General features: G+C 41.1%; 1 protein-coding gene across 2 annotated transcripts in view; it reads right to left on the reverse strand.

The window, feature by feature from the left end:
* LRP12 (LDL receptor related protein 12) overlaps positions 1 to 20,316 on the reverse strand; it is a 62,663-nt gene extending 42,347 nt beyond the window's left edge. The window contains exons 1-2 of one of the 2 annotated variants that reach the window (XM_053249043.1): positions 20,162 to 20,316; positions 18,692 to 19,262 (exon numbers count right to left, since the gene is read on the reverse strand). In XM_053249043.1, the coding sequence (XP_053105018.1) occupies positions 18,692 to 19,262; positions 20,162 to 20,260 (670 nt within the window). In that variant the 5' untranslated portion in view covers positions 20,261 to 20,316. The remainder of the gene's footprint in view (positions 1 to 18,691; positions 19,263 to 20,161) is intronic. The other variant, XM_053249044.1, reaches the window with a different exon arrangement.
* Positions 20,317 to 26,406: the final 6,090 nt, after the last annotated feature.

The following is a 26,406-nucleotide window of genomic DNA, read 5'->3' on the forward strand; positions in this document are numbered from 1 at the left end:
AGGTATGCAGTCTAGGGGTGCTTCTGGATCCAAGTCTCTCCTTGGTGTCCCAGGTTGAGACAGCGGCCAGAAGTGCCTTCTATCAGCTTTGGCTGATTTACCAGCTATGTCCGTTTCTTGAGTTAGACGACCTCAAAACAGTGGTACATCTGCTGGTAACCTCCAGACTGGATTACTGCAATGTGCTCTATGTGGGGCTGCCCTTGTACATAGTCTGGAAAATACAAGTGGTCCAGAATGCGGCAGCCAGGTTGGTCTCTGGGTCATCCAGGAGAGACCATATTACTCCCATATTGAAGGACTTACACTGGCTGCCAATATGTTTCCGGGCAAAATACAAGGTGTTGGTCATAACCTATAAAGCCCTAAAGAGCTTGGGCCCTGGGTTTTTAAGAGAACGTCTTCTTCGTTATGAACCCCACCACCCACTGAGATCATCAGGAGAGGTCCGTCTGCATTTGCCACCAGTTCGTCTGGTGGCTACTCAGGGACGGGCCTTCTCCGTTGCTGCCCCGAGGCTTTGGAATGCGCTCCCTCATGAAATAAGAGGCTCCCCATTTCTGACATCTTTTTAAAAGTCTCTAAAGAAGCATTTCTTCACCCAGACTTTTAACTGATATTGTTTTGATTGTTTTAATGTTTTTAGAATATTGTTTTAAAATTGTGTTTTAAATTTCTTGCTTTTAAATTTTTTGTTTTTGTTTTTAATTAGTATTTTACTTTTAATCTTGTTGTAAACTGCCCAGAGACGTAAGTTTTGGGCAGTGCAAAAATATGATAAATAAATAAATAAATAAATTTAAGATACCAGGGATTGAACCTGGGGCCTTCTGCATGCGGAACATGTGTTCTAGCACTACACTGAGCTATGATCCCACTTCATGAGAGCTGAACTAAATATTACAACTGTATTTGTTGTAATGTGACTAAGTATTAAAATTTGAAAAATTGCCTGGTTTTAAATCTTGCTTAAATCTATCAAAGTATTAACCATAAAGCAATTTCTGGGGAACAGAACAGCCTTTTTCAGAGGCTGACAATTTGTTTCCTATGCCTTTAACCAGCTGCATAGTAGGCAGAAATGTAGCAGGTGATGCTTTTCTCATTCTTTCATCGCTCAGCTGAAAAGAGCTCCATCTGCTAAATTTGTCTGTTATGTAGTTGGTTAAAAATGACATAAAATGCTCTAGGGGTGAAGGAAGAATAACTTTTTCAAAGAGGCCCCCAGGGCAAGCCTACCCAAGGGAGTACTTGGAAAGTCTCAACAAGTTAACAGAACAGTATGCTAGGAATCTCAAAGCCACTTAATGACTGTTTATTATTTTGGGCTTTCTGATGAATTTCAAAATAAATCTCTATTCTTACAGTTCATTTTTTCCTAATGAAAATCAGGAAGTACTGAACCAGAAATTTCCTTTCCTAGAAAAGCCTATACTTACTCACCCATTATTCTGACTGACCCAAGACAAGATTTAACCCTAGACTTGTTTTCCTCCATATCATACATCCAAGTCAGAATATGTTCCTTCATTTTTCACATGCAGATAATGTTTTTTGAATATCCTAGACAAAATTAGACAATTTGCTATTGAAATATACAACTAGTCCCTTAACTAGGGAAATGTCATTATCAGATGGGGTTCAGCTGGTTTCCACAACACACAACCCCTCCCCCAAACCCCATGATAATGTTGAATTACATTTTTATGTTATAAAGGGAGTTAAATCACAATGGAACTGGACTTTGAGGATTTGTCACTTCTGATGCATGTCCTCACAACCCAATTTCCTTCCCATCCCGCAAAGATCCTTTCAAAAGCAACTGGGGGTGGTGGGGTCAACAGCAGTTTTCTACAGAAAGATTTGTTGTGGTGTGGTATAACATCTGCAATGTCTGTGTGTCATTTTATTACTCTTTAATTTGAACTAGAATAGAGCAGTAGCCTTAGGAACACTATGAATTAACAGGATTACAAGTTAGAAGTAATTTGTGCTGCATGTTCTTAGTTATTTTTGAAATGTAATTAAGAATCCAGTCAAACTGATTCACTTTTTAAGAACAGGGTGCATCAGAAACTAACAGATTTGTGGGATTAGAAACTTGGAAAGTAGCCATCCGTAAACCTCTCATTTTAGTATGATCTAAAGTAAGCCTTGTGAATAGTGGAGTGATTGTGTGAAGATCTCACCAGGATATGAAATTAGCTCAGTACCCCACACTACTTTCACCAGGCAACAGCAATGGCATGTTTTCAAGCCCAGGGTGATCCAATGCACAAATAATTGTATCCAGATGTGGGAGACTGGGTCACATTCTCCTCTGCTATAGAAATGTGGGTGATGAGCAAGTTGAACTGGCTATCTCAGTTCTTTTGATTTAATACTGGTCATACATGAGGAGGAAGAGGAGGAAAATGATTTGTAATTTACATTTTGCTTTTCCTTTAGAAAAAATAGACCATAATTACATGGGGCTTCCAGTGGTCTCTTATTAAGTCAGAAATTGTGCTTCCTTAGTCTTTGGGATTATGTGTTCTTGGAGCATTTACTGTACCTATAAAGCTGTTGTGGCTTGTTGATTATAAACATTGTTTATAAACTAAAGTAATATAGAAATTTTTACTAGTAGTGGTAACAGAAGCAGCATAGATGGCACAAGCCTAAATGTGTGTGTTTTTTAAAAGGATGTAAGGAAAAAGCTCTCTGTGGATTCTAGCCATGATAACCAAAAGCACATGTTCTCAGATATAACATTCACTGCCTCTAATTAAGGAGATTAAGAATAGTAAACTAGTCTAACCATCATATCTTTGAACTATCCTGAGGCATCTTTCTGGCTGTAGTATACATAGATTGCTGAGCAAGATGGACTATCAGTGTGACCCAGCATGGCAGTTCTTGTGTTCTTATAATACATTTTGAGGGTGAGGAGGATGATTTTCAAGCTGGCAAAATAAGCCCTTCCAACCATGTTAGTTGTTATAGCAAAAGTCTTGTGCAACTTAGTAGTAGGCGCCTCGGTGATGTCACATGGCAAGATTTTCAAGCAAAAGGCTGTTCGTGGCATAGAAAATGGTATCAAGAGACTGTTCATATCAAAATGCTCAAATGTACCAAAGAACAAAAAAAAAGATGGGGAAAAAAGATAAAATTGAATACTGAGGAAGACCAAATACTGTCAAGCAATACCTTCACTCAATCTCAATAATCATCTTACAAAAGGGAATTGTGTTTCTTTTGTGAGAATGAACCAGGTTAAAAGAACCCATTGCATTTAGTTGCTACAGAAAATGCTGGTCAGTCACTTAAAGATGCAATTGAATGAAGTGGGAATGAGAAACTGCTTGTCAAGCTTTGTACATCCATTGATCCTCAAGATACACATGCTATTGACATTAAATACCACAAACGGTGCTGGGCAACACATGTAACAAATGTCAATCGCTCAACACTCAACCCACAAAAACCAAGCAAGGCCAATTCCTTAGTCTGCTTAAGAATACATTGTTGGATGGAAATATAGTCAACATCTTCAAGGGGCATACACAGGAATCCTTATGGCAAATAATGTGGACAGCCATCCCAGACGCAAAAAAAAAACAAAAACAAAAAAAAAACACCACCTTATACAGCATGATATACCAAGTGTAGAATTCCATAAATCAAAACGAGTAAATGAATCAGAACGTGTTTCTATCAAAATTTTAAGAGATGCTACAATTCAGTTAGCAGAAAAGAGCAACACTGACGGAAATGACATGAAAATATTCTATAATGCTGCTAAGAATCTAGGAAAATTTATTACCAAAGCAGAGAAATGGGTATTTTCTGGTTCACTTACAGAAGTTACAGACTGGAATGTTCCAAGCGAAATGTATAGCTTCTTCCATTGGGTTCTTCCATTGGTCAAAGGACCAAACCCAAGTCTATCCACAGGGGAAAAAAGACTGAAGTTAACCAGCATGCCATGAGTTTAGCTCAGACTATAGTGTCTTTGTTTCTGTCCCAGGACTGGGTCCAAAACAAGAAATCGCAGACTCTAAGGACCATCCAAGAAATGCCTCAACAACTGGGAATTGCAACAGCAGTTCGCCAAGCTTTCTGGAGCAAGAAGCTTGTCAACATGTTGCATCAGTTTGGTCTCTGTGTTGACTATAACAAGATTTTAAGACTTGAGGCACAGATAGCTACAACTGTTGCAGAAAGAATGCTGGTGAAAGATGGCATCTATTTGCCTCCTGATGTAGTTGAAGGAAGAGTCATATTCTTTGCAATAGACAATATTGATTTCGCTGAAGATACGCCAGATGGTAAATGAACCCTTCATGAAATAGCAATGGCTGTATCTCAGAGATATGAGGCACCAATAACTGAGCTAACAGGGAAAATGCAAAACTGCTCACTGAAGAAACTCCCAATTACAGTAACTAAATTTTCAGATTGTCATAACCATCAGAAAAACAGAGTCCGGTACATACCTCATTCAATTTAAAAGAACACCCCCAACCACAATTACTAGAACCCTGTCTTGCAGATATTACCTGGCTTATGGGCCGATTAGTGGTTAGATATCACAAACTGAATGTAAGCAGCATTTATTGTACAGGCGAAAACAGTGGAGTAGGTGATGAAGGTAAGGATGAAGATAAAGTAATGGATACTAGCAAAAGCAACATTCTGGATACAACTCCCTGTTAGAACATGGACTCCCAAAAACATGAGTTGATACACCACCATTAATCGCAGCACCTGCACACGAGTGGAAGACATTACTGACTATACTCATGCAGGCACAGGGTATCAACGCAAAAGTAGTAGAACAGTCATAAAACGGTCATCACACTAGACATGGGTCTCTACAAGCCAGCAAAGCAGCTCCAAATGGCTCAGACGGATTTAGATAATATTGTATTCCAACCTGGAGAACTACATATAGTGAGGGCCCAGCTACATTCTATGGGGGCCTATATTAAAAACCATGGACCTATGCTAGACAGAGGCTAATCTGTATGGACCACTCATAGTACAGCAGATGATCTAAGGCAAGCCTGTGAAGAGAGGAGTACAAGCTCACATGGTCACACTAGAAGCTCTTTTTAACCCCTACCAAGATGCCTTCTTTGAAGAGTTTCCTCATTGACGGCCAATAATTACACCTACAGCTGAAAATCTTGATCAGTCATGTGCAAATGGGAATCCTGAGCTAATTAAAGAAGCACACACAAACCTAGAGATGATCAAATCACAGTGTTTTGGAAAAAAAATCAATGTTTGACTCAAAGATGGCAAGCAAACCTCTGCCACTTGTGATGTGTCAATACATACAGATGGTAATTGAGATGTTGCTTTTCATTCACTCTGATAGAACAGGTAATTACATTTAGTATCACTTGAAGCATTCACCAAATACTTTTTTGCACATGACAAGATTAATTATGCACAGATGATACCGCTTTATTTAGCTGAGATGGAATCACTCAAACACTGACAAGGAGATATATAAAAGGTTCTTAAATGGAGCACATAAACAGTTCAATGAAAGTAGCAGGTGGACTAATAGGCATAACGCTCAATCCTCAATCTAGAACAAAGTTTTTCCTTAACTCACAAGAATTAGCAAGACTTGCTGGAGAAGTGCAGCAGATGGCTAGTATATTACCTGTTACACAAAAAAACCCATCATGCATTACCGAGATCACTCAAAGAAAAGCAAAATCAAAACGCTGAAGCACTAACTGCCATTCTTCACAGCTTTACAAATCAATTTACTGAGGAGAGAGATGATCTCTTCAACCTGGTCACAAAGGCAGTCATGCCTGAGAAAGTCAAAGAAGATACCTGCAAGCAAAGTGAAATTGGTAAGAAGCTACTTGAAAGTCTGGTATCTGAACGTCTTGTATATAAACCAGGGAACCATCAACCTGTGGGCTCCAATGAGAAGATGTAAGCTGCAGACTTTTAAGAACACTGGGGAAAAACAAAAAGTGATCACTGGAGATAGTACAATTGAGCTGAAAGACGACAAACCTTTTTGCTCAAATGGTTACCTGCTAACTGAGCAAAGAGGCACCTTTTACTGTGGCGATTCTCTTTATTTAGCAGGGGGAGAGTAACTGGCCCTATCCACCCCCAGCACAGTACCTTCACTGACTGTTGCTGGTGTCTATCTTGTGTTTTTTTAAGAATGTGAGCCCTTTGGGGACAGTGAGCCATCTTATTTATTTATTATTTCTCTGTGTAAACCAGGGGCGTAGCTAGGGTAGAGGGAGCCCGTGTTCATCCCTCTCTCGGGCGGCCCCCCAGAGTGAGGGAGACAATGAAGAAAATAGGGAGGGATGGAGCTGGAGGGCCCTCAGGAACTGGGGTCCCATGTTCTTTGAACCCTTTCGTTCAATTATAGCTACGCCCCTGGTGTAAACCACCCTGAGCCATTTTTGGAAGGGCAGTATAGAAATTGAAATTAATAATAATAATAATAATAATAATAATAATAATAATAATAATAATAATAATAATAATAGGTGACAAAATCCAGGTCAGAAATAAATCTTGGACTCTATAGGGAAACATGAACTCTTGGTTGTACCAAGGTCTATGTTTGCTGCTGATGGTACAATGCTAAAATGCCAACACAAAAGCAGTCTGATAGCTATTCTGGAAAAATTACCCACTGGGGAAAACATATTGCCTGATGATGAGGATGCAGAGCCTCTAGCCATGGACAAGGAAAAAACAGAAGCCATTCATAGTGAGCCTAATCAGTCAACTGGATATGAGGTGGGACTTGTAGGTGGGATGGCAGAACTCCAGTCACTTCATTAGCCAGACAACATAAAAAACTGTGGCCGTCTTGCTGAACATTTGACAAATTATTTTCTATCAAAATACAGAAACTATGTTGAACTTCATGTGGCATTTGATCGCTATAACATTGATATGTCACTCAAGACAGCAACAGGTGAAAGACAAGGGCAACAACCAGCAACGGCTTACCACATCGTGGATACAACAAACATAGCAAAATTAACAATGAAGCGGCTTCTTTCACATGTGAAAACAAAGATGGAATTAACACATTAATTGTCAAAGAATACTTGAAAAAGCACATAAAAATGGTAAAAATGTGGTAGTGACATGGGGATGTGAATGCAGACCTACACACAGAGATATGAGCCATCTTCAAAGTAATCAGGAAAAAGCGGATACAAAGCTTTTGCTTCATGCTGCTGATGCAATAAACAAGGAGGCTTCCAGAATCAACATTCACTTATCAGACACTGATGTTTTTGTGCTAGCTCTTCAACAGTACCCAGAATTATGTGCTGACACAAATTTTGTTATAGGAAAAGGAGAGTTGTACCGCCCCATTCCTCTACTGCCCATATATGACGCTCCTGGACCCAGCAAGGTTTCTTCTTTGCCTAGCTTACATATTATCATTGGTACAGGCAATACTGGATGTTTTCCAGGGAAAGGGAAACTAAGTTTCTGGAAAGGTTTCAAGAATGCCAATGATTGTATTATAAGTGCACTTGCAAGCCTGGGGAAGGATTTACTCCCCAGTGATGGTACATTTGCTGCCCTTGAGGAATTTATATGTCAGGTTCTTGCCTCATACACAGATCTCACAGGTCGATAGGTTAAGGTAGTGGTTGATCACCAAGAAACAAGCCAATCTGAGAGCTTTCCACCTACAAGAGCTGTATTACACCACACAATACTATGAGCACACCATCAAGCAATCATTTGGAATAATGATACCATCATGAAGCATGTAATCACCTGAAAAATATGGTTGGAAAATGGAAGGGAATGTCTGGATATCAATAATGACCGATCAACAACTAGCTCCAAAGGCTGTACTTCAATTAGTGAGGTGTGGATGTACTACCTCCAGATGCCAAGGAGGAAGATGTAGCTGTTGTAAAGCAAAGTTGATCTGTTGCGACATGTGTTCCTTTGCATCTCAAAATACACAGAACCAAGAGAATGCTTGTGACAATATGATGGAGAATGAAGATCCAGAGGACAAGGAGCTAGAGGAAGAAGACGACGAGGATCTCTAAGGAGAAGCAAATTAATACACATAACAACAAACATCATCATCATCATGTAATGTGCCAAAGTGCAAAAAACCCTTTAAAAATTATTAATTATGAACATTTAATATGCTGTAATTAATTAGGTGTAAAGTAGTTCTTTTGTAAAAAAATTATGCAAAACTTGTAGTAAAAGTCACCTATGCAAAATGTTTATTATCTATCGTTTAATTATTCATTAACAACTTTCACAGATCAGCATGAGAGTCAGAGCAGATTCTCAGACTGCCAACATGTTTTTATCTTATTCTCTGAGGTATTTTGAAGAGAACTTTGTAGGTGGTTTGCTTTCATGACAAAAATCCCACGGCACTGTGCATGCTCCCGTACTATTGAGAGTGGGAAATCAAGATTACACCATCTCCATATAGGAGGGCAGCATTCTCACCATGATTGGGGGGGGGGGGGATGTAGAGCCCTGAATCTCAGTGACTCTTATGTTTACGGCAAACAAAAATAATGGCAAAAAGGCATTCCAACTCAAACGTTTCCTTTCACATTCCGATGACTGATATTTTGGTTTTTTTAATCAATACTACTCAAATTCAGCTTTCAGTTAGCTTTCTCCCCATTTATTATCTGACAACTCACTCAGTAAGCCATGAAATAAATGCAGATAACACAGGCAAGTTACAGTCTTCAAAAATCTCTCAATCCTCATTTCTACTGTAATTTCAATTTAGGTTTATGCTCATTCAAACTTGCTGCCTTTGTATTTACAGCCATCTGCCACAATATTGAAACATTTCTACAAGTGCAAACCTTGCTATATGCAACTATTATCACTTAAAATAGGTCTGCTCAATATGTTGAATTTTGGGTGGAGAACAGAAAGTTTAGTGCAAGAAGTTGAGAAAGGCATGGATGTTGCTGTAGAACAGGGAAGACAGAAGTGGATATGTTATGTACTGAACTGAATGTAGAGGAGAAAGGGGGGTCAAAATACAACAAATGTTTTAAGAATGGTCTAAGGGTGAATGACCTTATTCTCTCAAAGTGAAGTGTTCCTCACTCAGCAGAGGTCATTGCATGGAAGTTCCATATCAGCCAAGCTAAGCTTTTCAAAGAAAGAACAAGCTCTTGGGTCCGTAAGTTTCTAGAAAGTGTTTTTTTTTTTTTTTAATTTATTTTATGCTGGGACTGCATCAGATGTGTAAGTTGCAGGGATCAGAAAATAGCCAGAGTTGCCCTATACTCACACTGCCTGCAACTATGCCTTTCTAAGCTTTATCAGGGACCATGTTTCAGTGTCCAGTACCTGGACTAGGGATGTGCTCGGAACTGGTTGGGAAGCCCTTTATGGGCCTCTGAAATGGTTCGAACGACTGGTGATTCTGCCAGTCCGAGGATGGGAGAGGGAGGATGAATTTAAGGGTGGGGAAGGGTGCACTTATCCCTCCCACCGCCCCCCCCGCCAGCATTCCATTTGCAAAGCGTTCATTGGGTTGGCAGCGTACTTCCCTACCACCCTGTTGTCTTGGACCCTATGTCAGCAGAAGTACCCGAAGCGCCTGTGTGCGCCGACACATCAAGTACTTCTTCTGACATAGGGTCTAATGAGGCAACGGGGCAGCAGGGAGGTATGCTGCCGCTGAAACAGTCCTTTTGCAAATCGAGAGCCAGAGGGGGAAGAGGAGAGAGGGGTAGGTGCACCCTCCCCCACTCTTAAAGTCAAACACCCCCCCACTGGTTCCATGCACATCCCAAACATGGACACCCAGTATATTCAATTCTATCAGACACCAGGGAATTTGTGTTTAGATTATACATGCCCATTTCATACAATTAATGTCTTGTGCAATACAGTATGCTGAAAGCAACATATAATCTAAAATATATATTCTTGACAGCTATTGGTAATATGTCTACATAATCCTTTCCATAGTTTACACTGCTAGAACAAGTCTACATATTGTTAAAAACATGTAGTATATCCCTGAGTTTTCATATTTTCAGTAAGAAGTTCAGTTGTGGTGGCCAATCATGTTTAGGAGCATAGCGCCTGAAGAAGGGAACAGGTGGACCTCAATATTTGCGGGGGTTCCGTTCCAGGCTGCAGGTGCATATATGGAAACCGTGAATATTGAGTTAAGGGAACCTATGGGATTGTGGGGGTTAGGTTGCAGGTCGGCCAAAAATGGCTAAAAATTGGCTGAATTTTGCAGGGGGAGCTTCTTTCCTTGCTCTGCTGCTCCCCCTGAGTCATGCTGTGGCCCCAAATTGGCCAAATATCAGCATGTTCCCACCCGCACATTTTTCCAAAGAGAGGAGCCATTTTGTGGCTCCGAAGAAAATGGCAGCTGGCAATTACCTCCAGGGTAATTTCCGGCCACCTCCAACCCATGGATACACAAGGTTGGCATAGTGTGTGTGTGTGTGTGTGTGTGTATGCTGAGGTCGGGTCTCTTTTTCCCAACCATGGATACATGAGTCTGCACATAACAAGGTCCACCTGTATTTGACCTCTTCCCACTGCAACAGTCACAATGAAAGTTGCATCCAAAACTGCTGTTGCCCCTGGGGGGAAAGCTTTCATTTGCTCCAATTAAGCTTCCTTCCCAGAACTAGTAGCAGCTTCAGAGAAACAATTTTCTACAGCTGGAAAGGCCTCGTATGCCATGGTTCTGATCCCCTTCCCCACCCACAGCTATTTAACAAAAGTCACCCACACAGGGCCAAACTACATCTTTAACACATGTAGTTTGGCCCTTAGTCTTAGACAGAAAACAGCCCTTATGGAATACTGAAGTTTTACACCATCCCTAGATTAAGAGCTAACACAGGAAAATTGGTGATAGTTACACAACAAAACAGGGAGAATATCTGTTGCTTTGCCACCATGTAATGCAAAGTCTAAAGACTCAAGATGTAGATGTCCTATGAAGTCAAATGTAAGTTTTGGGGTTTTATTTTTGATCATTAAACCAATACTTTAGGAAAATGTTCAAAACAAACAAAACCCTGAAGCACGAGTGCAATCCCTTTTCAACTGCCTAGCAAAAGCTTATCAAAGCAAGTTTAGCAAGTCAAGCCTCAGTCTGGGCATCTCCCCCCCCCCACAATTAATTCACTAGAATCTATTCAACATCCTTCAGGGTGTGAAGTATTTTTTGTACTTTTCAGATCTGTAACACAGATAACATACTTAAGGTTTTTATGGGAACGTTTTAAAAGACATATAGCCTTGTAATTCTTATCCACAAAGAACACCTATCAAAGACAATGGGAACCTTGGGTATCTTAAAAACATTTAAGACTCTGTTAGAGTAAAGTTATTCTCCACAGCTGACATTTTGCAAATAAGTAAAATATTACCTACGCTTCTTCCTGACTATAGGTAAATATCTTCAAGGGTTATTTCCTCAAATATCACAACGTCCTACCACACTCATGAGAAGAAAATGTTGCAGAGATTTCCCCAATACTGCATTTATGGGCACTTTGCCAGCATCCATCCACAAATATCTGCTTACCAAAAGGGTGAACACTTTCATTTTCCACACTGTGGTTCATTTTAATTATGATCTGTTCACAAACCAGGACCTGAAATCAGTGTTTAATACTAGTACATTTGAATAAAATCACAGGGGGGAAAAAAAACAAAAAACCCTAACTACAGTTCCCCAAATTCAGACACACATGAGAAATGGAAAGTGGGGCATTCTCCAGTGAGAAGGGAGAAGAGGGAGCCTATAAGCCCACAGTGATCCCAGGCTTGTATGCAATACTTTAAATCATAGTTTAGATTGTCATCTGAATATGTCCACTGACTTAAGCTTTATTCAAACATTATGTTGTGCAAGTGTAGATATCTATACACTCATACAGTGTATAAACACTATAGTGCTTTCAAAAAACAACTAAAAACAATTAAAACATCTTTTTAAAGAGGCCTTTTAATGTTTTATCTACTCCTTATATCTGGTAGGTTATTTAATTTTTATAGTTTCTAATTTTTAGCTTTTTATAATTTTTAATTTGAATTTTTAAAAAATATAATTTTGAATGTGGTTTTAGCTTGGTCTTTTAACTTGTTTGACTTTATTAATCTTTTATTTTACATTGTATCTGTTTTATTAATGTTATGAGCTGCCCCGAGCAGTAGTGTACCGGAGGAGTGGGGTGTAAATATTTTAAATAAAATAGTATCTATGTTTTAGTGTGAATAACTGTACCTGTGTTCATTATAAAAGTGAACCTGGGTATGAGCTCAAATGCAAGGTGCATCAGCATACTTTCTATCTGTACCAATGTCCAACATAACATGTGAATAGCTGTACCTGTGTACACTATACACTTATGTGTGAACAGGGTTTCAGATGAGGGAATGGCTTTCCAACATCAGGAGTACAAGAGATTCAAAGCTAGAAAAATTTTCAGACAATGTAAAAATACAGGAGAAAATCTTCAAACTTATCTGAAAAACTGGCTAATAGGATAATACATGGATGTTATCCTATAAACAGGATAATACAAAGAAAAAATGGAAGTGGTGTACGTATGTACAAAAGAAAAACAAAATGCAGAAGTATAGACCAGAACACAATTAGGGATGTTAAACACTAAACATTTAACCATGATAATTAGCCTTACCAGTTAGCAATTTCAGTAAACATTTAAACAACCTAGTTCAGTTGCTTCATCTGCTGGTTTACTACCTGCAGACTATTGTGGTTAGTTTCCAAAAGTCACAGTAACTTACATGACATTGCTAATGCTACCAAAATGCAGCATAATTTCCACAAACACAGCAGTGAAACAGAACTTATGGAAGCTAGTGCTCCATATATTTTAAAAAATACATAGCAAAGGTGCATTTAATTAAGGATGTGCTTGACGTGTTTTGATTTCACCGCACTCTATTTCAAGGCAATGAAACAATTTGATCCGCCCCAACTGAATCTTTTTGGCAGAGAGAGCAGGCACTAAAGGAGGTAGGCATGCCTTACTTGCCCCCACCCCATCCCCCTGAGCGGCGCTGTTTGTTTTCAGCAGCCAGGCTCTCTGTTCACCTGGCTGCCTCTTGCTGGGAACAGGAAGTTCTCTGTTTCCAGCAGCCTTTGGGCAGCTTCAGGAAAGAAATGGCATCTGAGCATGTACAGAAGTCACCTTGAATGTTCTGTGTTGCTGAGGCTCCTCAAACAGGGAGCTTCCCATTCCCAGCAAGATGCAGCTGGACAGAGAGCCCGACTGCTAAATACGAACAGAGATGCTCGGGAATGGTAGGGGGCAGAGTAGAAATGGAGGGGCAGGTAAATCTGCCTTCCTCCTTTTAAAGTGCCCAGTCTCCGCCCCTCTGGATGTGCACGAAATGCATCATGCACATCCCTACTTTTAATGTTGATATTAGATGTAATACATGAATGTATACTGAAACATTTTGTAGATTTTTTCCTAAGTGGGGATGGGTTTGTGTTTTTCTGGAGCCAATCATGTTAATGATTAAACAAAAGAATGATGACATTTCAGCACTTTTGCATTTAATATACAAAACATTTACATCTCTAGTGGCAATATATAATGGTGGCTGCTCAGAAGGATTTCAGGCTTATAGCAGAAAAAGTCAACATGAGTCCCACTGTGACACAAGAGGCAAATTTCATACTAGCTGTATTAAGAACACCTTATCCAAGGCTTGCTTAGTACAACTTTCAGAATTTTAACTATGGAGTACGATTTTCCTTTCAAAACGCTGCAAAGAAAATTGTAGAAAAGATGAGAAAAGATTACGTCAGGTATGCTTAGGGACCTTTTCGGTGGAGCTCAAGTTCCAAAATGCTGTTCCCAGGAAGGTCACCTGTGCCACCTCTTCAAGAATGGCCCTTCAACATTGTGCAGTGAGACAGTGGATTATTATGGTGGTGGCAGGACTGCCACTGCTGCCTCCATTACATCACCTGGAGCATCAACACTAGAGTATCTCATTGCCAAGCAGTGGCCCCGCCACCTCCACCACCACCTCACCTGCCTGCCTGCCTGCCTGCCTGCCTCCCTCCCACTGTCATTGGAACAGCTCTTTGCCCAACAGTGACACCACCACTAATTAGCTAAGAGCCGCTGCAAATACTCCTCCTCCTCCAAGCAACTAGCTATGAAAAGAAAGAAGAGTGTATAGTGTATACACTCTTTATAGTGTATACACTCTATAAAAGTGTATAGAGGAGAGATATCTGAGGGAGAGCCTCTCCCCACTTCCTCTTCTACTTCCTTCTCCTTTTCATAGCAATACACAGTGTCAGATGACTGCTTCTGCCAACATCAAAGAAAAGGGTGGTAAGGGAGGTAAGCTGCTCTGAGAATCCTATGAGGTTGAAGAAGCAGGGTATTAAATCAAACAAACAGAATGCCCTGCTGGGACCCAGTCTAAACCCATGGGATTCATTCCAGTTCCATGAGCCTATTCTGCTTTACAGTTATTTGGAAAACTGGTTTTTTTCAAAACCAAGATCCTATTGACATTGATATAAAGTTGCATAGATAATCAGTTATCTAAATCTTTGCTAGACTATCTAGTTACCAGAATGAACTGCTAAGAGCCCCTGGTGGCGCAGTGGTAAAACTGCCGCCCTGTAACCAGAAGGTTACAAGTTCGATCCTGACCAGGGGCTCGAGGTTGACTCAGCCTTCCAAGGTCGGTAAAATGAGTACCCAGAATGTTGGGGGCAATATGCTAAATCATTGTAAACCGCTTAGAGAGCTCCGGCTATAGAGCGGTATATAAATGTAAGTGCGATTGCGATTTTATGCCAGCCTTCTCTAATTCTTTGTAAATAGCAATATGAGATTCTAATTGATATGATCTTACTGATGCCAAGGCTTTCTGCTCGAATGACCATCATACAGTATTGTGTACTGTTTCGTTCCAAGCAAAAAGACAGATCTACTTTGTTGGAATGCATCTTGTTGAATTGATGAACTAGAGCTAGTTTTGTGGTAGCAAGCATGACTTGTCCCCTTAGCTAAGGAGGGTCTGCCCTGGTTGCATATGAATGGGAGACTTGATGTCTGAGCACTTTAAGATATTCCCCTTAGGGGATGAAGCCGCTCTGGGAAGGACAGAAGATTCCAAGTTCCCTCCCTGGCATCTCCAAGATAGAGCTGAGAGAGATTCCTGCCTGCAACCTTGGAGAAGCCACTGCCTTCTGTGGCAGTGCAGACAATACTGAGCTAGATGGACCTATGGTCTGACTCAGTATATGGCAGCTTCCTATGTTCCTAGATGCCAAAAACTGATGAGTTTACCTGTGCTATTCCATTTTTCTTAAACTGTTCCAAACATCAGGACAAAACCCAATGATATATAGTCACATGTTCTTCCTCAGAACTACAATTCCCAATGCTCCTTTGGAAAAAGAAATTACCATTTAACCAGTTTGTAACATAGATAAGCACTACATAACATCAGTTACAATCTCCACACAAAGTGTGTGGGAAATGATCCCATGTTCTTGTTTCTTCAGACTACTGAGAATCTAACTAACACAGCTTGCAGATATACAACTGGTAAACTAGGGTTCACAGTACTGTTAAGTGTTACCTTTATAAAACAACCTGGTTATATGTGAAATCTGAATTTTACACACACATTAAACTTTACACCATCAAAACCTAAAACTAAATTATATCTCAAACTGGCTTTTAGCCACTTTTCTGTCTAAAGGGAAAAAGCAGATACATGGGGAAATATAGTCTAACTTTTGACGTCAAACAGTATAATGCAACAGATAATGTTCTGATAGCAAGTTATTAATATTTGTTATTATCAGCTGAATAACATGAACACTGATTTTCCAATTCATGGAGAAACACTCTTTTTCTCCAGTAATTACCTACTCTGCTTCTGAAAGTTCTGGGCACTTAGAACACCTAGTGGTTCATGATCCTTGACTTTAAAAAAAGTGATATTTGTTAGTGTACCTGCATGTGCACACAGAACAAAACAAATTTTTTTTACAACTGCCATCTTGTCTGCTGGCAAATATAATTATGCAGTTCAAAAGATGTATGACCACAGGTGTTAGATTATGCTCCAAGTTTCTACATAGTTGAAACAAAACTGTTAATTGTTATACCAACCAGTTAGCACGCATAATAGGCAACTTTATTCAAATTGTTCATATATGTACATAATCGTTGCCCTGTTAATGAAGAATCTTCTGATTATTGGAGTACTTTAAACAAAGTCTAGTGACACCGAGAAAACAAAAGTGAGTGTTATGTGATGGGTCAGTTAACATATAATTCATTCATACATTCATTCAGTTTCTATACCGCCCTTCCAAAAACGGCTCAGGGCGGTTTACACAGAGAAATAACAAATAAATAAGACGGATGGATATAATATGGGATAATAGGATATAATGCAATTGATATGACAATTCTTTTCTAAAAACAAAAGACAAAGAGATACATTAAGGAAAATCAACAGTGGGTCCTCTTAAAACAGCTGGATAATCAAGTTTTCAGGTATTTTGTGGAAGCCATCCGATAGTTTCCACAGTAATGAACCACAGTAAAGGCTTGATCATCCAACTATATATATCATCTCAGGAACTTTGGTGAGGTTCTAGGCCTAGATCTCAACTAAAGCCAAATTCAAACAAATTCAAACAAATTCCTTAAGTTATGCTGGTGTATGAGCTATAAAAGTTGAAATCAAAATCTATCACTTGACATAAGCTTTGCCATTTTATTTGGGTCTGCAATAAGATATTTGCTTATGCTGAAATGATTTTCACCCCTGGTAGTTGTTTTCCCCTACGTTAGCAAAAATCATATTTAGCATGGTAACCGCAAGTTCTGAAGGAGCAAGATAAGACTGACCCAGACTGGCCAACTGCTTGCACGCATAATTTATGACAGACGAAACAGGAACTAACCATGAGTTATAACATATAACTGCTTTTTTTGTGTAATTGTTTTCTTAAGAATAATTTGGTGTATAAATGTGTTGCTTTTGTATCAGGCCTCTGTCCTGCGTTGAGCACGAGCCGAGCAGCACCTTTGCTACTTAAGGGCAAATAAAACTTTGATCTTAAGTCCTCTCGTCTGGGCTGATTATTGGGCTCCATCCGCCCAGGAATGAACCTCCCCTATTGTGGTCAGGGGTACCCCGATACCCAATGCTATGCCTGAAAACAGATCTAGGAAAGGGTTTGTGACTTCGGGTAACTTTGCATCAACAGCTTGATATAGCCAATCATTAAAACCTCTCTCATGATAATTTAAACTCAAGCCTCTTGATTCAAAGCCTTTTCTTTACCTGTTGAATCACTCTTCCACAAATTGTACAAAGTTCCATAAAATGCCTTCTCTTGTGCATAGCCTAGGCTCACCATTATAAAATCAACTTTTTGCAAGTAATTGCTGTGCATTAACTAGTGGTCCTCTTCATAAACTGAAAATTGTTCCCTGGTTCCAGAAAGGCCTATTATTGCAGAATTGTAAAAAGCAGACATATTTATACATTTTGCACTGTCAGATACATAAGCACAATCTGTTTTAAGTGGCAAGTAGTGCAATCTAGTGATTTAGCAAAATTTGTATGCAGTCAAGGGCCAACTACGGTCTATGGGTACATGGTAATAATACAGACAAGGCTTTTTGTATTCTTTAGTAGAATACCAAATAAAGCCAGTGGAAGTTCAAAGCCTGAGGTAATTTGGCCCACTATCTTAAGTCACCTTCCTAAGAAGAGAGGACCCTGAGCAGACTGCCTGTCTTAGATTCAGCACATAAAGTGCTGGGGATATCAAAGGCATCAACACAAAACCTGTTTACAAAGGATGAAAAATAAAAACAGGCCAAAGAGCACAGGCATATAAGAATGCATCAAGACCTTTTCCAATATGTTACTAGATATTATTATTATTACATTTATTATATTATTATTACATATTATTGTATTAGCAATTTAGTGTTTACATCTTATATCGCCTCCCCATTAAAATGGTGTATATGTTTACATATAGGTGGGAGCAAATGAGTTATAGGAAAAGGGATAAGAGAATACCCTAGCGCAGCCTGGTCCTACACCTAGCCAGTCTGTTTCTCTACATATACATGTACATATACAGTGATAATTCAATGACTTCTTTTCCCCCATCTCACCCCCATGACCTGACAAATCACATTACACCCGAACTCCGGAATTTGCAACCACATTGTGTGTGGGCGAGTGGGAGACACACACAACAAAGAACAGACAGCTGCTGGGCCAAGGTCCAAGCCTTGTCTCAGACAAAACCCCAGCGAAGAAGTCTTAGTCGTGCAGATAGATTTAAAGCGATAAGATGCAGGGGTAGAGATATGGCACAGACATCATGGGCTTGCGGAGCGGGACGGGTTCTTCTCCCTCTTTGAGGTGTTGGGGGAAAGGCAAGTCACGAATAGCAGGAGCGTGGCAGAGAGAGAGAGAAAACAAACTAACCTTCCCTCAGGCTAAGAAGCCGACCCGGGAAAGACGAAGGCTGTTTTGCCTCTCCCCGCCCCCTTTCCCGGGCCCAGGGGCAGCCTGGGGACAAAGAGAGAGAAGGGGGGAATGGAGCCCGCGGGCTGGGCTGCCCCCTCTTCGCTCAGAGAGTGGTACTTACCACAGCAGGAGGCGACGAGGAGCAGGAACTGCGCTGACCTCCAAGCAAGGGACCCTTTTGTGCGCCAGCAAGGGGCCATAACACCGCCACGGGGGGTGGGGGTGGAGGAGGAGGAAGGAGGACGAGCCAGCGCTGGAGCCGTCGCCGAGCCCCACAGCAAGGGCGCTTGGCTGCGGGAGGGCCCAAGCGTCGCCTCACCGGAGGAGACACAGCCGCCAGCTCCGCGCGCGCTCGCTCTCCTCAGCCACCGGCGCGGGAAGCCATGAGCTGCTGCTGCTGCTGCTGCTGCTGCTGCTGCTGCTGCTGCGACCACCGGCGGCCTCGGCCTCTTCGCGTCTCCTCCTGGCTCAGGCAGCGCTCTCCTCCGGCGGGCAGGAGGGGCTCCGGCGGCGCATCTGCGCACTGGACAGCAGCCGAGACACTCTCTCTGACAGCGGCTGCTCGGGGCGGGGACAGAGGAGACCCCGCCTCCCTCAGAGGAGGAGACGCTGACTCCAGTCGAACGTCGTCGTCTCCTCCGAAGCTTTGCTCTTTCAGATGGGTGGGGGCTGGATGGCGCGCTGGCCTTTTTCTTTTAAGAACAAAAACAAATTAAAATTAACAGCACATTCTAGAAACTTAGTGCGCATATCTTGCTGCGTCGAAGTCAACAGCCCTTTTCGGCCACTGGTTGCTCATGAAGGCTTGGATTTTTTTGCCCCCAGAGAAGCCAATCACGAATTAATACCGCGCTGGGATTTCATAGAATGGATTTCCCCATTCTATGACTGGTCAATCTTCTTTAGCATTTTTAGGTAAATGCTGCATGTGCGTGCTTGCTTTTAATAATAACCGCCCTGAGCCATTTTGGAAGGGCAGTATACAAATCAAATAAATAAATAAATAATAATTAATAATACTAATTATTATTAATTAATAATAATTAATTATTATTTACTCAGTCCCAGTCACCCCCATTGTTCTGGGAGTAAGCTCCATTAAGCAGCGTGAAACGTACTTTCGAGTTAGCGTGCATGACTACGTTGTTTCTTCCAACCAGATTTTGACTCGGCCCTTTTTCGTTTCTTGAACGGGGTCTCCCTTGCACACGTGCGCGCACAGCCCTCATTCTTATGTGTGTTTACACGGATGCCCCCAAATAAATGTATTGGGGATTACATCCCAGCAGCCCGATCCTAATGTAAAATTAGGTGAGCCCGCACCAGTTGAAGTCCTTGAGTTCAGACATGCCCAGTTCTGTCTAGGACTGTAGCTTTAACTGACCGTATTCGAGGCTCTTTTCGTTAAGAGGAAAAACACTCAGCTCATTGGCGGCACCAGAAATTAAAAAAAATAAAAATAAAAATTAGGGGGGTGGGGGGCAGAAGGGGCAATGTGCATTTATGCATAGGCGAGCTGTATCCCACATATTTAGATTTATGAAACAGAATTGGCGGCGCCGGCGGGCAGGTGCGGAGCAAACAACTGTACCTGTCGAGGTGGACGCTTGCCCCCAGCCTCCAGTAAGCGAAGACGTCTCGCTTCTACTCGCTTTGCTACGCTTTGCAACCCAATCCAGAAAGTCCACATAAACTCATGGCTTATGAACAGATACGCGTGTTCACTCTTTTCATGTGCCTTTGACAAAGGATAGAGACACGTTTTTTGAAAATTCGTCCGCACAATGCACAGGCTTTTAACTGAGGGCCGTCAGAAGCAAGCGTCTCGGAGCGGAGGGGGTGTGTCTGTACGTTTCAAGCACGTAATTAATTGTCAACAAAACAAAAGATCCGCAACTAACAAGACATACGAGGATCCAATTCCTTGCAAAACTACAATTCCCGAAGATCTTTGAGCCGCAGCTCGTCAGTCACTTCGATTGCTTGGAACAGCAATTTTACCTTGCAGGTGATGTGTCCATAGTTTTTCTCTTACCTCAAAATGCTTCATTCCTCAAATTAGAGGTACAACGACGTAGCATGCAACCGCATCTTCACTCATTTGAATAAATAATAATAATAATGAAAATTAATTAATTAATTAATTAATTAATTAGAGAAAGGCACTGGGATATTTCAAAAATATTTGTAGAGACCTGCTGCTTTCTGCATCGCACTCCAGTTGTGATATATAGAAACTGCCGTTCTGAATAATTGTCAAAATACATTGGAACATGTTGGAATCGTACCAAATGATATTTAGGAAACAGGAACATTAGAAGCCTCCACTTGGTCAGGGTGACACTTTGGAGGGGACACACACACACACACACCCATCTGGTAGATACATTGATAATTATTGCCCCCTCAACACTTTGCATTTCTAAATGGATATAATAATTTATTGAGATGTCTTAGTATCCTACAAAATGATAATTAAATCTATTAGAAGCAGCCTGGAATCCCTACAAGGACATATTGCCCTCATCAGATATCTTGGAGATGTTACTTTGGTGCTTGTTTACCTGAATCCAAGATTAGGTTTTCCCCCCAAGATTTTTTTTTAATACTAGAAATCAGAAGGTCATCTTAAATTCTACTTAAAAAAAAAAAAAAGGATCGTCTTAAATTCAGTCATCTTCTATTCTGGTAAATAGGTAACTTTTCCTTGTTCTCAGTCTCCATAGAACAGATTGTCCTTTCAAACACTTATAGAAATGCAGTGTGAGAGACCAGAGAGCCTGTGCAATGTTCTCCAGGAAACATAAAAAAGATAAAGAATCTTTTGACACTTTATTTTTTTTATATTTTCATACTGCCCTTTGTCCTAAAAGCCCTTAAAGACTAACACATTTATTGTACTGTAGCATAAGCTTTCCTCTATTTCAGTCTGCTTGCATCTGATGAAATGGGCTGAAGTCCACAAAAGCTTATGCTACAATAAATGTGCCAGTCTTTAAGGTGTTAAAAGAATCTCAGTTGTTTTTGCTACAATAGACTAACATGGTTACCCCTAAAAAAATGCAAGAACTCCTTAGTAGTCAAAGGCAAAAGTATGAGGGCTTCTTAAATCCTGGGGATGTTTTGGTGCTTTAAGCCTTCCCGCCTCCACCTGTTGCATCTTGCTGCATTGAGCAGGAGCACCAGCACCAGCAGGCATAATGCTTTATGGTCTGTCTCAGTACTGATTTCCAGTAGTTTTACAGCACCTGGGCTCATTAATCTGCACTTTCTGACAGTGGCAATAGAACCTTAAAACTTTAGAACTGGAAGGGACTGTAGAGTCCAGATCCCTTTTCTTGTAAACTTACTTTGTGTATATATGGGTTGCACATCACTATCTCAAGGACTCAGGAATAAGGTATGTGCAAAGGACAAGCCAAGAAAATGGTCTGCTATAATAACAGCAATACAGTTTTTGTCCTCTGGATTTTATAGAGGCTTTTTTGTAACAAATAAATAGTTCCCAGTAAAGCTCTAAAGTGTCTCTGACAACTTTTCCTGTTCTCCCAACACAATACCAGTCAGTTCCCACCCCTGTGTATCATGAACAGTGCTAGGAATACATTGGGATGTGCTGAGAACAAAATATCTGTAAAATGATATTTACAAACTTCAAATACTCAGATGAATGCATTGGAAGCTTGTTCTAGGAACTAAGGGATATTTACTCATACTCTCTTTTTCGCCAGTTCCTTCTATCATTATGTGAAAGAATAGTGTTGAAACTCCACTCTTCTTTCTGGTCTTCCCTACTCATTGATTCACCTCTATTTTGCCTCCTTTTCCTTATTAACGTTTGATTTCTCTTTGAAGTTGTTCTTTATGTTTAAATTGTTCAGTTATCTCACTCCATTGTATGTTGTCTGTTTCTTTTTGATTCTCCATGTTTATTCTGTTTGTATTTTACTTCTTAAACTTAAAATCATATTTTCTGTTACCCAGCTGTGCCCTTGCTTCAGTGTCAACTTTTGCCTTTGGAATTAATTAATTACAACCAGTTATTTTGTTGTTGTCATCATCCTCCGTTACTGTGCTTAAACAGAAGTCCATATTCTCTGTCGCTTTTGCTGTCTGCTTTGTCTTTTTCTACCATCCCTTCCTCATGTGACTCACCATTTCTCCCTTAATTCATACACTTTGTAAGCCTGGGGACAAGGTCTGTGGCCTTGTGCAGTGTTAGTGTATAGCAACTGGATGCTAGGGGTGCTTTATAAATTTGATTGTTGTTGTTAATCTACAGCCATTGGAAGGACAATTCATTTCTATAGTGATGAAATGTGTGCAGTGGAAGGCTTGCCTTGTTTCTATGGGGTAAGAAGATAGTACTAAGTAATTCTCAAGAGAGAAATCCAAAGGGCTGTATGGGGAGATTCTGTACACACAGGTTGACAATTCTGAGGTCCCTGCAATCCTACTGACGTATCCCCCTCCCTAAAGAAAGAAAGAAAGGAAGGAAGGATTGGGGCATGTTCAAGAGCCTTACAGTAGTCCAATACAATCTTTTATATTCACTATCATGAATAATAATAATAATAATAATAATAATATAATAGTGTGTATTTTAGAGTATAGGATAAAAGTCACTGGAAAGGAATGGAGATAGATTAGACAACATTATTGCTGCAATTCTTAGCATATTTCTACAGGCTGCTTACATTCAATGCATTTTTCATAAAACATGTTTAGAAAACACTTTGTTTTCTGTAACCTGAACTGGCTACCTGCCTGCTGGTCACTAATATTTGAAGCTAAAGAGGCAGTTGGGTCAGGCTTCCTAAATGAGTTTTTTTTTGACATATCTTCCTAAGAATTAGCAGTGAATTTTGTGTGCACCTTGGCATATGTGAATCAAAACTTACTTATTATCACAAGAACTTTCAATTCCAGACACAACAGCCCATCCCATTCAAAGCAAGGAGGAGAGCTGGTCTTGTGGTAGCAAGCATGACTTGTCCCCTTAGCTCAGCAGGGTTCGCCCTGGTTTATTTTATTTATTTATTTAGTTATTTGATTTGTATACCGCCATTCCAAAATGGCTCAGGAAGGTTTACAATTAAAACAAACCACTAAAACAGTAAAGAGCTAAAACAAATTAAAAAACAATATAACAGTTAACAATTTAAAAACATTTTAAAACAACATTTAAACAATTCAGTGATTAAAACCCCTGAAATCAGGTTTTGAATTTTAAAATAGACCAAATATTAAAACCCCCAAAATTTAGAAAGCTGAGAAAGCTTGAGTGAAAAGATGGGTTTTCAGGTGTTTTTTGAAAATTGCCAGAGATGGGGGGGATTGTATCTCAGCAGGGAGCGCATTCCACAATCACGGGGCAGCGACCGAGAAGGCCCGTCTCTGTCTAGACACCAAACGGGTTGGCGGTAACTGGAGACAGACCTCCTCAGATGACCACAATGGGAGGTGGGGCTCATAATGAAGAAGACACTCTCTTCTTCCCAGGACACCCAGGGCCTAAGCCGTTTAGGGCTTTGTAAGTTATAACTAGCACTTTGTATTTTGTCCGGAAACCTATTGGCAGCCAGTGTAACTCCATCAGTAAAGGAGTAACATAGTCTCTCCGAGATGACCCAGAGACCAACCAGGCTGCTGCATTCTGAACCAACTGAAATTTCCGGACTACGTACAAAGGCAGCCCCACATAGAGCGCATTACAAAAGTCAAGTCTGGAGGTCACCAACAGATGTACCACAGTTTTGAGGTCATTGATCTCGAGAAACCGGCGCAGCTGGTGTATCAGCCGGAGCTGATAGGAAGCACCCCTGGCCACTGCCTCAACCTGAGAAACCAGGGAGAGGTGTGAATCCAGAAGTACTCCCAGACTGCGGATCTGTTCCTTTTGTGGAAGTGTGACCCCATCTAGAACAGGCAGATCAAAATCGTCTCTAGAGTTCTGACCCCGCACAATAAGTGTTGGAAGTTAAAGGACTTTGCGCTGTCTCTTGTCTCAGACAGTGGAGGACAGACTAGTAAGTCAGAGGGCTAGAGGGTCAAGACATTGGTCATCCCTTCTCCACTGTTCTGACACTATCCCTTTGGATATGTAGGTTGCTAATCTCAGGGATTAACTTCCTTCCTCTCTCTCTTCCCTACCTGCCCTTCTACCTTGCAACATGGCAAGCCTCTCTCCCTGCACCATGTGTGCAGAGAAGATGCAGAATCCATCTGCATCCAGCTAGATAGATAGATTAGAGATCCTAACTCCTCACTTTCCTATCTAGAATGGAGTTCCTTAATAAATGCCTTATATATTGATTTGAAACTATGAATTGGCTCCAAGTTACTTTACTCTCAGCATACACGCATGCCTAACTAAATCCGCTGTGTGTTGTGCCTCTGTGCACTCTGCTATAATGAGAAAGGGATTCTCTCACCACAGAGAATTTCCAACAATAAGTACCTCTGTCTTGTCTGGATTCAGCTTCAGTTTATTCTCCCTCATCCAGCCCATTACGGCTTCCAGGCAGGCATTTAGGGAGGATATGCCAGCTCCTGAAGAAGTTGACATGGAGAAGTAGATCTGAGTTTCATCAGCATACTGGTAACACCCAGCTCCAAATCCCCTGATGCTCTTTCCCAGCGGTTTCATGTAGATGTTAAAAAGCATTGGAGAAAGTACGGAGCCTTGAAGGACACCATACTTAAGCTCAGATTTTGAAGAGCAACAATCTCCAATTGACACCATCTGGAATCTATCCGAGAGGTAGGAGCGGAACCACTGTAGAACAGTGCCTTCCACCCCCAACCCCCTCAGACGTTCCAGAAGGATACTATGGTCGATAGTATCAAAAGCCACTGAGAGGTCCAAAAGACCAACAGAGTCACATTTCCTATGTCAACTCCCAATTGGAGATCATCCATCAGGATGACCAAGGCAGTCTCCACCCCATAGCCCACCCGAAAGCCAGTCTGAAATGGGTCTAGATAATCAGGTTCATCCAAGACCACCTGGAGTTGGGAGGCCACCACCCTCTCAATTACCTTGCCCAGCCACGGAAGGTTGGAGAAAGGCCTATAGTTGCTCAACTCTGAGGAATCCAGGGCAGGCTTCTTCAGAAGTGGTCTAATAATTGCCTCCTTAAGGCAAGGTGGCATCCTGCCCTCCCTCAGAGAAGCATTTATTATTTATGATGGCGGCAAGTAAGTGCAGAAGAGCTGCCAGTTCCCACTGGGAATGCACTTCCGCTACTGTAGCCATTTCTGTGTCGTCAGAACCCTGAAATATGGGGCGGCAACCCATCCCAGTCCAACATCGTCAAGTCAACTTTAAATGTTGGTTACAAATGTCAGGCTGAGATGGGCCACTGACATATTCCACCTGACCTTCCAGGTTCTGACAACATAAAAATGGCAGCAGTAGGAGTGCATGCCTGGTGGGAACCCATGGCTTTTCCATACTTTCCACCATTACATGTGAAACTCGCATAGTATCATCTTCCTTTTGCAGATAGTGGGCTGAGGCTAAGAGGGAACGAACAGGTTGACCAAGGCCACCAAGTGAGTTCATGGTAGAGGGGAGATTCAAGCATGGGGAGTCCTGCTTCGTAGGCACTACACCTCTTAGTCACCACAGTACACCAGCCCTCAGACTCTGATCTAGATAATCCTGAAGATTTTAATAACATGTAGCCTCTTTTGAAAGAGCTTTTCTGTGCAAGTATGTCTCATACAGAAGGTTCCAAGTTCCCTCTCTGGTATCTCCATTATAGGACTGAGAGAGACTCCTGCCTGCAAGCTTGGAGAAGCCACTACCTGTCTGTGGAGATGATACTGAGC

The sequence above is a fragment of the Hemicordylus capensis genome, chromosome 4 (genome assembly GCF_027244095.1).
Source record: "Hemicordylus capensis ecotype Gifberg chromosome 4, rHemCap1.1.pri, whole genome shotgun sequence".
Lineage (NCBI taxonomy): Eukaryota > Metazoa > Chordata > Lepidosauria > Squamata > Cordylidae > Hemicordylus > Hemicordylus capensis.